Source organism: Tamandua tetradactyla, chromosome 9 (genome assembly GCF_023851605.1).
Source record: "Tamandua tetradactyla isolate mTamTet1 chromosome 9, mTamTet1.pri, whole genome shotgun sequence".
NCBI lineage: Eukaryota > Metazoa > Chordata > Mammalia > Pilosa > Myrmecophagidae > Tamandua > Tamandua tetradactyla.
The window spans coordinates 11,043,148-11,058,623 of NC_135335.1; the positions used below are offsets into that span (position 1 = coordinate 11,043,148).

General features: G+C 36.7%; 1 protein-coding gene and 1 pseudogene across 3 annotated transcripts in view; one reads left to right on the forward strand and one right to left on the reverse strand.

The window, feature by feature from the left end:
• ATL3 (atlastin GTPase 3) overlaps nt 1-15,476 on the forward strand; it is a 123,097-nt gene that overhangs the window by 40,845 nt on the left and 66,776 nt on the right. For 2 of the 3 annotated variants that reach the window (XM_077115911.1, XM_077115912.1), the window contains exons 4-6: nt 7,543-7,647; nt 8,130-8,180; nt 14,937-14,993. In XM_077115911.1, coding sequence (XP_076972026.1) covers nt 7,543-7,647; nt 8,130-8,180; nt 14,937-14,993 — 213 coding nt within the window. The remainder of the gene's footprint in view (nt 1-7,542; nt 7,648-8,129; nt 8,181-14,936; nt 14,994-15,476) is intronic. The other variant, XM_077115914.1, reaches the window with a different exon arrangement.
• LOC143646307 (tropomyosin-like) lies at nt 6,380-7,056 on the reverse strand (annotated as a pseudogene).

Sequence of the window (15,476 nt, forward strand, 5' to 3'; positions counted from 1 at the left end):
GTGGGCTCTGTGACTCAGTGCTCTTTTTCCTGTATCACAATCTCTTTTTATTTTTAATAATGTGTATTAGATGCTTTCATAGTTCTTTTTAGATATATAAGATTTTTGACAGTGTAATCCCTGTGAATAGAACTAGTGGGGACTAAGTAATTTATTTTTATCTTTATTAATTATATTTTTTCTTTGACCATCTGACATGTTAATTCTTCATAGGAAATCCCTACAATGCTAGTTGTAATGAAGCATTGATTTTATGTATGTAATATTTATAGCCTTTTGTTTCGTGCTGTTGAGTTAACTCCTCTAGGAACCTCCATGTATTTTGTCATTTAGATTTTCTATCCTTTTAAAAACCATTGTGTTCAGACATCTTGCAAGATCTAGCGTGTTTTAAAAACTCAGTGTAATTTTGGATAAATCTCAGATTGATAAGCAATTCTATACATGTTAGCCAAAAAGAAGTTCACCATAAATGACTTATTATATATATTTTATTTATTTATTTATTTATTTATTTATTCATTTATTCATTTATTTATTTTTTGATGTGGGCATGCTCCGGGAATTGAACCCAGGTCTCCAGCACAGCAGGCGAGAATTCTGCCACTGTGCCACTCATGCACCGCCCTATATTTTCATTTGTTTTGACTTTTTAATATTTTTTCAGTATTCTTAAATTTATAGATGCAATTTATTCTGTTTAAATATTATGCAATAGCCATAATATACCACATTTTATTTTATCCATTTTCCTACTGGTGAATATTTAGAAGGTTTCCACGTTGTTTTTTACAATCCTAGTTGCAGTGAACATGCAGATAAATGTGTCCTTGAACAAGAGTGCTAACATTTCAGGTTGGAGTTCTTTACTCATGGGGGTAGAGAAATTGATTAATTTATCGGATTGTAGCCAGTATTTAGAATAGAAAAAATCAGGGAGCAGTGCATATACAAATTTAGTTTCCATTTTATGTTTTAGTATATTTGGTCCTGATGTAAAATGTATCTCATTGTGGGTTTCAGTAAAAAATGAAAGATATTTAGACGTAGAATTGCTGGGTCTAGGAATGTCATTTCTGCCTCTTTCTGTTTTTGAAAGGGTTTCGGCAATTTGCTGTCCTGTCACAGGGCATGAGAATATCATTTGCCCCTAATATCCATCCCTTGATCTAAATATACATGTGATTCCCATTCTTAAAAGAACTGCGTTTTAGTATTTTCCCTTGTTTCTTTTATTTAGCTTTAATTTTTTAGTTAAAAAATATAATTTCCATACCACAATTTTCACCCTTTTAAATTGTATTCACTGATTTTTAATATATTCACAAAGCTGTCCAGCAGTTACCACCATCTATTCCAGAACATTTTTATCGCTCCAGAAAGAAACTCTTCATTTCCTTCTTCCCCTAGCCCATGGCAACGTCTAATCTCTCCTTCCTCAATGAACTGTATACCCATTATGGACAGTTGATATAAGCGGAGTCATAAAATATGTGGTCTTCTGTGTCTGGCTCCTTACCACCCCTCCATCCAAAGTCCTTAAGTTTTATCCATGTAGCATGTTAGTACTTTACTCTCTTCCATGGTTGAATGATATTTCATGGTTGGGATATTACATTTTGTTTATCCATTTATCAGTTGATGGACATTTGGGTTGTTTCCACTTGGCTATTATGAATAATTCTGCCATGCACATTTGTGTATACTTCTCTTGAGTATATATATGGGAGTAGAATTTCTGGGTCTAACCTCTCGAGGGATTGCCAAACTGCTCCTCAGAGCGGCTTTACTACCCTTCATTCTCACCAGCAATGCACAAGACTCCAGTCTGTCTACATCCTTGCCGACCCTTGTTGTACATCTTTCTTTTTTTTAAATTTTATTATTTTGTGTTTTTTAAATACCAAGAACATCAACAAATGCAAACATTCCCATTTTGATCATCCCGCTTTACATATATAATCAGTAATTCACAATATTGTCACATAGTTGCATACTCATAGTCGTGATCATTTCTTGGAACATTTGCATCTATTCAGAAAAAGAAATAAAAACAGAAACAAAATTCATACATACCATACTTCTTACCCCTCCCTTTCATTGATCACTAGCATTTCAATCTACTAAATTTATTTTAACATTTGTTCCCCATTATTCTATTTATTTATTTAAAATTTATTTATTAGTTAAATAAACTTTAACAACAAACACACTAAAACATTAACATATGTTCATTCCATTCTACATATATTATCAGTAATTCACAATATCACCACATAGTTGCATATTCATCCTGATCATTTCTTAGAACATTTGCATCAATTCAGAAAAAGAAAGAAAAAGACACAGAAAAAGAAATAAAACGAAAACAGAAAAAAAACAGATTATACATACCATACCCCTTACCCCTCGCTTTCACTGATCACTAGCATTTCAAACTAAATTTATTTTAACATTTGTTCCCCCTATTTTTTATTGTTATTCCATATATTCTACTGGTCTGTTGACAAGGTAGAATATAAAGGATGCTAAAGGAGCATCAGACACAAGGTTTTCACAATCACAGTCACATTGTGAAAGCTATGTCATTATTCAGTCATCATCATGAAACATGGCTACTGGAACACAGCCCTACACTTTCAGGCAGTTCCCTCCAGCCTCTCCATTACATCTTGAATAACAAGGTGATATATACTTAATGCGTAAGAATAACCTCCAGGATAACCTCTCGACTCTGTTTGGAATCTCTCAGCCATTGACACTTTGTCTCATTTCACTGTTCCCCCTTTTGGTCGAGAAGGTTCTCTCAATCCCTTGATGCTAAGTCTCAGCTCATTCTAGGTTTTTTCTCAATCCCTTAATGCTGAGTCTCAGCTCATTCTAGGATTTCTGTCCCACATTCCCAGGAAGGTCCACACCTCTGGGATTCATGTCCCACGTAAACAGGGGGAGAGTGGTGAGTTTGCTTGTTGTGTTGACTGGAGAGAGAGGCCACATTTGAGCAACAAAAGAGACTCTCTTGGGGGTGACTCTTAGGCCTAAATTTTAAGTAGACTTGACCTATCCTTTGTGGGGTTGAGTTTCATATGAAGAAACCCCAAGTCTGGGGGCTCAGCCGATAGCTTTGGTTGTCCACACTGCTTGTGAGAATATCAAGAATTCAACTAGGGTAAGTTGAATTTCTCCCCACTCTCACCATTCCCCAAAGGGGACTTTGCAAATATTTTTCCACTCACTGATCAAATGACTCTGGGATTCATCGGGGCATCACTCTGGACAAACCAACAAAATCTCATGTCCTATGTGAGATTCCAAGTACTTATGACGTTCAATCAAACTATCTACATGGGTTATATTACGAAATGCTCTAGTCAAAATATAAATTTTGTACCAAATAAATGTTTTTTGCTTTGGTCTCATACATAAGGTGAAATTTTAAAATATTAATTACCATCTATTTTCAGCACCCTGCAGTAATGACATTCCTTTGTTCTTCCTCATGCAAAAACATTTTTTAAATTTGTACATTTAGTTGCTATTGTTAAACACACTAGGCATTCCTAGATTATACCATCTCAGTCTTTATCATCTCAGATTACTCACATTTGCTAACTTCTAACATTTTGCCAAATTTTTATTTGTATGTTTCTTTCTTCATTTTTATCTGTCTATCATTCAATCAGTTAATCTGTTCATTGTCTTGGATCCATTTTGCTTGCACTTTGGGTATAGTAAGATCTAAGACACCAGCTCCTATCACACAATATATAAGATATTTCCCTACATTTTCTTCTAAAAGTTTTATGGTCTTGAATGGTAACGCATGACAAACTCTGAAATCTCTTCTGTATTTGCTTTTGAAGTGTACTTTGAAAATCATTGCTTTTTTTTCTTTTCTTTGTATATATGTTATATTTAGCAATAAAAAAAGTTAAAAAAAGATTTATGGTCTTAACTCTAACATTTAGGTCTTTGATGCATTTTGAGTTAGTTTTTGTATATGGTGGTGAGGTAGAGGCCCACCATCATTCTTGTGCATGTGTAGATCCAGTTGTCCCAGTCATGTTTAGTTTTGATTGCTCATTTGATGTGATCGTATCCTCATTACAAAATAGATAAAATATGGATAGGATAAAGCTTTCTATGCCTATCATTAGGTTTCATTGAATTCAGGCTAGAAACTGTGTTTGTTTTGGATTTATCTTTGTTTTCTGTATAGTACTCTTTTGTGCTTGAATTAATATCATAATATCTATTGGTTGACAGTAGTCGGTTAGGTATATGGAAATAAATTCAAAATATTTGTTGGCTTAATGGGACTGGAATATAAACTACTGATAATTACATTATTATTTCTAAGAATAAAAATACATTATTTTTATTTATATTTACCATAAATTTCATCCAAACTTTTTTTTGTTTTTTTTGCTGTGTGGGTTTAATTTAGGGCATTTCTCTTGGATTCAGTAGAGCTTCATAGAAAGTTTCTCTGCTGGCTATTGCAGTAATCCAAATGTTGATGAAGACTCAGACACTCAATAATAAATTTTCTTGCCTTTTTGAACATGTTATACTCTGTCCTCTCTTGGAACCAGTTAAATTGTGCACAGATTTGGAAAAAAAAATTTAATTGTATGATTGAAAATCTTAGTAAGTTGTTTAGGGATAGTAAGGAACTATATCTTATTTAACATCTTGCATGAATCTTGCTTTTAATATGGGAACAGATGGGGTCATTAGCTATTTTGAAAAGCATTAGGTTTCACGAAGCCTAGTTATATAGAGCACATCGATAGCCTAGAATCTCCTAGATTTCCTTTTGTCTTTGGCGTGGTCTGTCTTTTGGAAAGGTTGTGATAAGTGTTAGATTTCTTTTGTCAAGCAATCAGAAAACCTCAGAAATTTTTTAGATGAATGCAGCCTTGCTATAGATATAAAAGATAACCCAGCCCATATGTGTCATTATTATTATTTTTTAAGAGTGTTTTGTTATTTCAAAAATAAATTTAGTCAATTTTCAGTAACAAAACAGTTGCATTACTGGTTTCTTTTTCTCCCAATCTGCCTCCAAAGAAAACCACCCTAAAGAAGAGTACATTTTAATCCAGTATTCTGCAGGATGCATACCTAACAGACCTCACAGAAACCTCACCAAAAAGGAAGAACTAGGTGGGAAAAAAATTGTAAAAAATCAGCATATCACCAACCCAGACTGTAGAGATGGGGTGGTTAGTGCTTCCCAACCTTAGAGAAGCAAAGTTTCAAAATAATATAAAATTTTAAAAAGGTTTTGTATATAAACTATTCAGGATTTCTCCAGCACTGGCTAATAAAAAGCATGAGATGGCACTTTTAGAGACAGCAGCTTCATACCCAGAAAAGTGTAATAAAATGTTCCATATGGCTAAATTAGTGGCAAAAACGTAATTTTCTTTGTTTCCTTTTTAAAAAGGAGGAGAGTAAACACATTAGTGGTAATCCCAACATAAGGGGCACATGTTTCATTCTGTAGCAGTTGGGAAGGGGGAAGAGAAAGGACCAGGCCAAGATTTGGTTTCAGAGGTATCACCATATTAATTTGGTCTCTTCTGAAGACAAAAAGTTAAAATAATAAATTTGCCCTTAGGTAACTTAAAGCTGAAAACTTCAATAGTCCTCTTTCTTTTTCTTTTTTTTAGGCTAACTCCTAGAATCACCTTTCTTGTTTAGCTGGTGCTTTGTATACAGCAATGAGATTTCTCTCAGTAGAGTCTTTCCCTGGGCTGTGTTTGGTTTTCAGTGAAGCAGGCCATACCACTTTCCCTCCTCTTTGGAGAGAGCAATATGTATTAGGCTGAAAAATTACCTTTCAAAAATGAGAAAGAGATTAGATTGCTGCTTCAGAGCTGTGGAATTATTTGGAATGTTTTATAAATGGCTGCTGCAACAACAAAAGGGGGTAATTACAAAAGTTATACATCACAACATGCTTTATTTATTTATTTATTTTTTTGTTTTTTGTACTTTTTAAAAATTTTTTTTTTTTGTTTTTTGTACAACATGCTTTCAAAAACACTTGCGTTGTGCTCACATTCCCTTAAATGTGGTTCTTAAAGATGCTCAGCCCATAGCCCAGCTCCAGTTTCTGGGAGAGGCAGAGAGTTTGGTGAAAAAGACACAGAGCCAGGGGTAGGTGGGTGGATGGATAAGAGGGTATATGGTGAGAGGAGAAAGCAACCTTCCAGTTAAAGATCAGCCCTCAGTTTAACGGTCAGCTTTGGGCAGGCTGGCCTTAGGTGGAGTCAGGACTAAAGGAAGGTGTGGAGGCAGAGCGGGACAGTATTTCATTCAGGTCAAGCAGAGTCTGGTCCAGCATTCTTTGCGTACACAGGTGTTCCTCTTAGGTGCATTTCAGTTTTTATTCCAAGTCATCAGTTGTCTTTTCCAGCTTGGCTACCAATTTCTCAGCAGACTTGGCACGGGTCTCTACTTCCTTGAGTTTATCAATAAGAATCTTTATCTCTTCTTCATATTCATCTTCTTTTTGAGGGTACTTTTTCTCCAGCAGCATTCAGACACTTCAGATTCTGATCCATCTGTCTGATCTGCTCGTCCATCTCTCGGCAGTGAGACTCTGGCAGCCCAGCTTGTTCTTCACTATTTTTCAAGTCCCTTCAATAATCACCAATTTACAAACCTTGCACTTCTGATTTGCCTCTTCTGTGATGCGCTTAGTTTCTTTGAGTTAGATCTCCTTTAGTTCCATCTTTTCTTAATCTTTTAAAGCCTGGTTTCAAGTAACCTTTGTATCTCTCTTGCTCTCATCAACAGCTCTCTCTGCTTCCTCCAGCTTTTTCAGGGCACTGGCCAGGCGCTCCTGAGCTCCGTCCAGTTCCTCTTCAAGCAGCTGGATCCCATGGTTCAAGGAGGCCACCTCAGCCTTATCCTGTTCCTGGGACCCCCTTTCTCTCTCAACTTCCTGCTGCAGGTGTTGACTCTCTCCTCAGCATCCTTGGCCTGCTGCTGTAGAACCTGGAGCTTGCGCTTCACAGCCTCAGTGGTGGTGATCCCGGCCATGGTGCCCACCCAGCAACTGCTCACGCTTGACTTCCTGCCTCCTACACTTGGCTTTGCAGCCGTTTCTCACCATATGTATTATTTTTTTATTGGATTATTCTTAAGTTTAAACTAAGATCAATTCATATTTAAAAATATTTTTAACAAAAAATAGTAATCTGAAACGATTGGCTGGTGAATGAGCTAATTGAGTGAATGAGCTTCAGTATTTGGCTGTTTTGTTTAGCAGGTCAATTTCCCCTCCTTCTATATTGCTCTGTACCCCTCTGCTTTGTAACAACACACCAGACCAGAGCAAATAATTCTTCTTTAGCAAAGGCTTAATTGGTCAAAGCAAGGCACATAAATAATTGTACTTTTTTCATAGAACCTACAAGCAGGTGCTTATGGTTTGTTTAAATGTTAACTGTAATTTTCAAATTCTTGTTTCCTTTTTTTCCCTTCTCACTTTAATGTATTTTGCTTTTATTTTCCTTTTTTTTTTAGGTTGCAGTTGTTCTGATGGATACCCAGGGGGCATTTGACAGCCAGTCCACTGTGAAAGATTGTGCTACCATCTTTGCTCTAAGCACCATGACTAGTTCTGTTCAGGTAAAACCTCTTTACTAGGAAGAAAGTTTGTAGAGGAAATCAGATAAAGGGGGGACGTCTAATTTCAGTTATTTTTCTGTTATCATAATACCTATAATAGTATGTAAATGTCCTTTTTAAAATTTAATATAAGTTAATTTCTTACAGGTTCAAGAAGGAGCTAAACTATTTTTTCTATTTAGATAATAATTTTATGTAAAATGCTCCAAGAAGCATCTGATAATGGAAATTATATCAGTTGCATCATATAGAAAATATAGATTTGGTAAGAACATAGGAATAATAGATCTAAAACTGTAAAGGGGGAATTTTGTGATTTTAATTTTATATGCACAGTTTTCCAGAAGAGATACTACTACTGTTTGAACAGGTCTCATATTTTTATATGCAGATCTTTAATTGTACAAAGCTTCTGTTCAGTGCTTTAGGCTTATTTGGGATTTGTTTGAAGAGTAGTATCAATGCAGATTTTTGTTTTGTAGATTTATAATTTGTCCCAGAACATTCAGGAGGATGACCTTCAACAGCTGCAGGTATATATATTCCTCATAAAAGTTTTTAACATCATGCCCTGCCGATACACCTGGGAGGAAGAGTGTTGAAAGAAGAGGGTACGGCAAGAACAAAGACCCTGAGGTCTGGAGTGTGCTTGGCAGGTTCAAGAAATAGCACGGTGGCTAGTAGGTAGGGTTGGAGGGTGTGATGGGGAGGAGGCTCAGTGATGAAGTCAGAAAGGCAGTGAGGTCCTGAGGACCTGGGCCTTTGTGGCTTTTTAAGCACTTGGACTCTTTTTCCAAGTGAGATGGGAGCTATGGGAGAATTTGGAGCAGAGGAATGATATCAAAAGGATCACTACCATGTTCAGAATAGATTTTAGGGGGTCAGTGATGTACTCTGTGTGACTGTTTATGACGCTATTGCAATAATCTAGGTGAATTAATAGACTAATATTTGTAAGATGTATAGAACTATGTGCCCAGCAGATAGTATGTGCTTAAAAATGCTAGCTACTTTATATCTACTAGTACTATCATCATTCTTATTCAGAAACTTACCTTCTCCACAGCAGCAATTCTTATCTATTTTTTCCATCAAAACATTCTCCTGTAGGTTCCATGATTGGATGCTCCTCAAACTCCACTCCCCCCTACCCTTGACATTCAAGAAAGTATATCAGAATGTGACTGAATAAGGGTGTCATTAATTTAGAGATTACCTTGAATTCTAATTTATATTGTCTTTTCAAAAATCAAAATCATTCCTATACTTAATGTTACTAATAGCAGTTACTTATACTTCATAATTAGTGGTTCTATACCAGTGCCATGATTCGGTGGTTGAGAGCTTTTGCTTTGTGAAACATCTCCCTCAAAACATGAGCTTGTCGTCATTTCCCCTGAAACTTATTCCTTCCTAAGCATCTTACTTTCACACAGGTTTTGGAATGGCTACCTTGTGTGGGGCTGTGTCGAGTGCTATTAAAACAGGAGTGATTAAAGTAGATGTGGTGGTTCTGATCTTCATGGATTTTATAGTTTAGTCAGTGAGAAATATACATAAATAAACAGGTGTGGGTGGTAAGGAAATTACAGTGCAATGACATATTCTTCTTAGATACTGTTCTCATCCTCTCATAAATTTATCAAACCCAAGATAAATTCAAGTACATCTTTCTCATAATCTTTTCAACATCAAATTTTCCAGATTCTTTTAATTTTGTCCTCCATTTCCTGCACTGATTTTATTTACATTGTCTCGGGTCTTGTAACAACTCTCCAGCTTAACTTCCCTGTTTCGGTTTCCCTTATCTTCAAACTGTCTTAACTGTCTTATACTCAGCTGAATCATCCTTTTAAGGTGTTGCCAGGATCATGCAACTGTCCTTCTCTAAATTGTATTGATTTTCACATTACCCTTGCATTAAATCCAAGCCTTGGTTTATTCTTCAGGAAAGTCCATTATATATGGCTCTGGTTTCCTTTCCATTATCATTTCATTTCATTCTAGCTTGAGCACTCTTCCAGTAAAGCAAACATGCATTTTTTTTTTGCACAGAATTTAACTTGCTTAATTCTTTTAACTTTTGAAATATGTTGTGTGTTTTCTCTACTATCCTTTGTACTTTCATTTAGGCTATATTCTTTCTTTGAACTCAATTCAAAACCACATTTTCCATAAGAATTTCCTGAACTAATGTTTTGTAGCTCTAATGCTTCCTATATTCTTGAAATCCCATTAACTTACTGAATGTAGTTCTAAGTATTTGGAAACAGTTATTAAGATAATATATATTTAAGTTTGGAGATTATTCCCAATGAAAATGAGTTGTTGGTTTTCTCTTGTGGTAAGTAATCTAGTAAAAATACTCTTTTAGGTTTATACAACTTTGACATGGGTTACAATTTCACAATTTTAGATTTTTACTTCTAGCTGCTCTAAAATACTGGAGACTAAAAGAGATCAATTTAATGATTCAGCATTCATACTCATTTGTTAAGTCCTTTCTTCTGTGTATAACTCCACCATCACCTTTGAGCTTTCCATACCTCTCTTTGGGGTTGTTTGGGTTATGACAATTCTAAATTTTTGATATTGGAAGGGTCTGTCACTAATATGGGGTAGGGAGATGAAATTATCTGATGTTCTGGAGAGGCTGGGCTAGGTTTCAGGACTTATCTGGACCAGGGGCCCATCTGGAGGTAGTAGGTTTCTTACAAGTTACTCTAGTGCCTGGGGCACTTGTGGAATCTTATATATTGCCCTAGGTGTTCTTTAGGATTGGCTGGAATGGTCCTGGTTGGGGGCTGGCATGTTATGATAGGTAGCAAGGTCTAACTGAAGCTTGCGCAAGAGCAACCCCCGGAGTAGCCTCTCGGCTCTACTTGAACTCTCTCTGCCACTGATACTTTATTAATTACATTTCTTTTCCCTGTTTTCATCAGGATGTAATTGTTGATCCCACGGTGCCAGGTCTGTATTCATCCCTGGGAGTCATCTCCCACATCGTCAGGGAGACTTTTACCCCTGGATGTCATGTCCCATGTGGGGTGGTGGGCAATGATTTCACTTGCAGAGATGGGCTTAAAGAGAGTGAGGCCACATCTTGGCAACAAAAGAGGACCTCCAGAAGTAACTCTTAGACATGCCTATAGGTAGTCTAAGCTTTTCCACTACCTACATAAACTTCACTAGAGTAAGCCTCATGCTCGAGAGCATGGTCTATTGATTTGGATGTCCCTAAAGGGATTCCCTAATCGTAAGGTTTAATAGTTCCATATTCTTTCTCCCCTCTCTCAGGGGTCTTTGCCAATACTTTTTGCTTATCTGCTTAATATACTCTACGATGTTTCCAGGCATTACAATAATCTATACAGAATTAAAGGACCTCTTTCTTATTCTGTGCTCCCTGTGTTTCAGTTGTTCAAATGAGCTATACAGATAGGTTGAATTAGATTATGCACTACAGAAAATTTCAGTTCTAGATCAAATAAACCTTTGTTCCATTGGTCTCAAAGAATATGTGTGATTCTAAATATAGACACTGTCTTCCTTATCTGAAGTACTTTAACTCCAACCTGTTCGGCTTCATTCTTTTCTCTGAATGTCAGGTTATATATAAAAAAGAGCCTCTCAAAATCCAGAGATAATAACTACCACTCCCGACTTAATGTATCTGCTCTAAAAGCTTACAATCTAGGCTCCTGTTTCTTATAAGCATTTACAAAAGGTGACCATACCATTGTTGTTCTTTTGTTTCTGGCTTATTCTGTCTCGTCCCACATGTTCATTCACATCGTTGCATGCCTCACGACTTTGTTCCTTTTTGTAGCAGCACAACCTTCATTCATAAGTATACACCATTGTTTGCCATTCTACTTCTCCGTTAGTGCATCCTTCAGCCACCTGCATTCATTGGGCATCATGTGGAAGGCTCAATGTCCACAGTCCATCAGTATTCTCAATTTTGGATAATTTCATTGTTTCCAAATGACAGAAAACCAATGAACACATCCTTGCCAAACAGGAAATCTAAACCTCCTCTTAACTCTTGTCCGTCACCCCATTATTTACCTCTGCTGTTTCTGTGGTAGTGCTGATGGTTTCCTTTTGAACACAGCTCACAGCATGCAATAGCAGTTTTCCCCCTATACTCTGGACTTAAACACTCTTTATGCAAGATTCCAATCTTTGAAGTAATTCTAGCGAGAACTAATTCATATTTCTAGTGTGAATCAGTGGGGCACGTAGGTCTATACAACCCGTTTCAATCTTGTTCATCTTCAATATGGTAATATTACTTCTAGACCCACTAGAGAATCACCTTCATGCCTATCTATTCTCTTACATTGAAGTTTAACCTCATTAGCTGACGGTTCACCCATCTCTAGCTTCTATGTATCTGTAAATCGACCCCTATATTCTGTATTATAAGGCTCCGATTATACCTTTATGCTGGTCATACAAGTGGAATCATACAGTATCTATCCTTTGTGTCTGGCTAATTTTGCTCATTGTTATGTCCTCAAGGCTCATCCATCTTGTCATGTGCTTCAGGACGTTATTTTGTCTTAATGCTGCATAGTATTCCAACGTATGTATAGACTACATTTTGTTGATCCACTCGTCTGTTATTGGCATTTGGTTTGTTTCCATCTTTTGGTGATTGTGGATAATGCTGCTTTGAACATTGGTGTGCAAATGTCTGTCTGTGGTGTTGTTTCAGCTCTTCTGGGTATATACCAAGTATGCTATGGCTGGGTCATAAGGCAACTTGACATTTAGTTTCCTAAGGAATCACCAAACAGTCTTCCATAGCAGCCACACCATTATACATTACCACCAGCAGTGCATAAGTGTCCCAGTTTCTCCACATCCTCCCCAACATTTATAGTTTCCTGTTACTTTAATAGCAGCAGTTCTTATAGGTGTGAAGTGGTATCTCATTGTAGCCTTGATCTGCATTTCCCTTATAGCCAATGAAAATGAGCATCTATTCATGTGCTTTTGAGCCATCTATATTTGCTGTTCAGAAGAATGCCTATTCATATCTTTAGCCCATTTTATAATTGGGTTGTTTGTTCTTTTGTTGTTGAGTTGTGTGATTTCTTTGTATATACAGGAAATCAAACCTTTATTCGATCTGTGATTTCCAAATATTTTCTTCCATTGAGTTGGCTGGCTCTTCACCTTTTTGACAAAGTCTTTTGAGGTGCAGAAGCATTTGATTGTGAGGAGTTCCCATTTATCTATTTTTCTCTTTTATTGCTTTTGCTTTGGGTGTAAAGTTTAGGAAGCTGCCTCCTATTACTAGGTCTTGAAGATGTTTCCCTACATTTTCTTCTAGAAGCTTAATGGTGCTAGTTCTTATATTTAGGTCTTTGATCTACTTTGAGTTAATTTTTGGGTAGGGTGTAAGATAGGGGTCTTCTTTCATTCTCTTGGCTATTGATAACCATTTCTTCCATGCCCAATTATTGAGAAGACTATTTTGTTCTAGTTCAGAGGATTTGGGGGCCTTGTCAGAAATCAGTTGACCATAGATTTGGTGGTCTATTTTTGCACTCTTGATTCCATTCCATTGGTCAATGCCTCTGTCTTTGTGCCAATACCATGCTGTTTTGACCACTGTGGCTTTATGATAGGTTTTAAAGTCGGAGTGTTAATCCTTGTGAGTGTATAACTTTTAAACCTAAAGAATTGGTTCCTTCAGTCATTTGAGTGGCATGATTACTATGGACCCAGTACTCTTCTTGTTGGTTGAGATATGGTAGTACACAAAACAGACAAATGTTCCTGCCTCCAAAGTGTTTAAATCCTAGCGGTGAGGACAGGCACTATTCGAGATGAATAAACAAGTAAATGTACTGTATGTTAGATAGTGGTAAGTGTTTAGGAGAAAAATTTAAAAGGGACGTGGGATCCAGAAGTATTGTAATGCAGAGTTGTAAGTTTTTTAGTAGGTGGCCTTGGAAGGCTTCATGGAGAAGGAGCTGTTTAAATAAAGATCTTAAGAAGTGAGAGAACAGGTCAACAAATAATTTTGGGAAAAGCACTACACTACAAGCAGAGGGAGGACCCCAGTTTGCCCAGCATATTTGAGGAACAACAAGGAACGCCAGTATACTTCAGCAAGTAGATAGAGCATGGAGTTTAGAGTTTGTTACCATTCCACTATTTCAGATTTTTCCTTCTAGCTGATCTAAAACATTGGAGGCTAGAAGAAATATATATTTTTCTTTTTTGTGAAAGGTAACATATATAAAAAACGCAATAAATTTCAAAGCATATCATAATAATTAGTTGTAGAATAGATTTCAGAGTTTGGTATGGGTTAAATTCCACCATGTTAGGTTTTTACTTCCAGCTGCTCTAAGATACAGGAGACTAAAAGAAATATCAGTATAATGATTCAGCAATCATACTCATTTGTTAAACCCTACCTTCTCTGTAAAACTTCAGCATCACCTTTGATCTTTCTCCCACTCTCTAAGGAGCTATGTCCATTCTAACTTTTTCATGTTAGAAGGGGCTATCGATAATATGGGATAGGGGGGATGGGACTGGTTGATGTTCTGGAAATGCTGCCCCCTCTGCATTTCAGGATTTATCTGGTCCAGGGATCCGTCTGGAGGTTGTAGGTTTCTGCAGTGTTACTGTAGTGCATGGAACTTTTGTAGAATCTTAGCTCCCTAGGTATTCTTTAGGATTGGCCGGAATGGTTTTGGTTGGGGTTTGGCAGGTTTTGGTAGGTAGCAATGTCTAATTTAAGCTTGTGTAAGAGTGACCTCCAGAGTAGCCTCTTGACTGTGTTTGAACTCTCTCAGCCACTGATTCCTTATTTGTTATGCTTCTTTTCCCCCTTTTGGTCAGGATGGTGTCGTTGATCCCATGGTGCCAGGGCCAGACTCATGTAATGATTGAGTTTTATAGTGAATGAGGTTGGAGAATTTTGAACAGAGTCCCAAACTTATAACAGATCTACTCTAGTTGCTATATTGAGAATAGTCTGTAGGGAGGCAAGGGCTGAGGTACAGATACCAGTGAGAAAACTTTTCAGTATTCCAAGCCACAGGGAGGTAGTATGGTTGGATTTGGGATTTACTGAAAGATTGGGATGTGGGATGTGAGAGACGGGAATAACCAGGATTATTTGGTTCATTGCCCCTGTGGGCTTTTGAAACTGTAGAATTTTGGTCTCTACTTAAGTACTGTTCAATGTGTTAAAGAATAAACCATAGAAATATTTGAAGTAACTTTGCCTTATAAACCATAACTCTTCCCTTTTAAAGCTCTTCACAGAATATGGTCGTCTGGCAATGGATGAAATTTTCCAGAAACCTTTCCAGGTAGAATGTTAACTGTGATTGTAATTCATGTCTTTGTTTTAGTGCGGAGATTAGCAAACATGGCTAAACGTGGGCTAAATCCAGCCCGCTGCCTCTTTTTGTTTGACCCCCTAGCCAAGAATGTTTTTTATATTTTTCAATGGTTGAAAAGATAATAAAAGAATATTTTTTAACCTGTAAATTATATGAAGTTCAAATTTCAGTGTCCATAACTTAAATTTTATTGGAACACAGCTATAATACTCATTTGTAATGTCTGTGGTTGTTTTCTATCACAGCAAAAAGGAGTAGTTACAATAGCCTGTGGCCAAACCGGAAGTATTTACTCTCTGGCCCTTTACACAAGTTTGCTGACTCCTGCTTTAGCTAATTGTTTCTTGAGGATGAGAATATACAATAACCTTGATAAGATTAGAGGTGCTTTAAGTATTTGAGTAGTATGCAATTGAGTTTTCTTTTCTAATGTTAAAAGTAGATCTGATT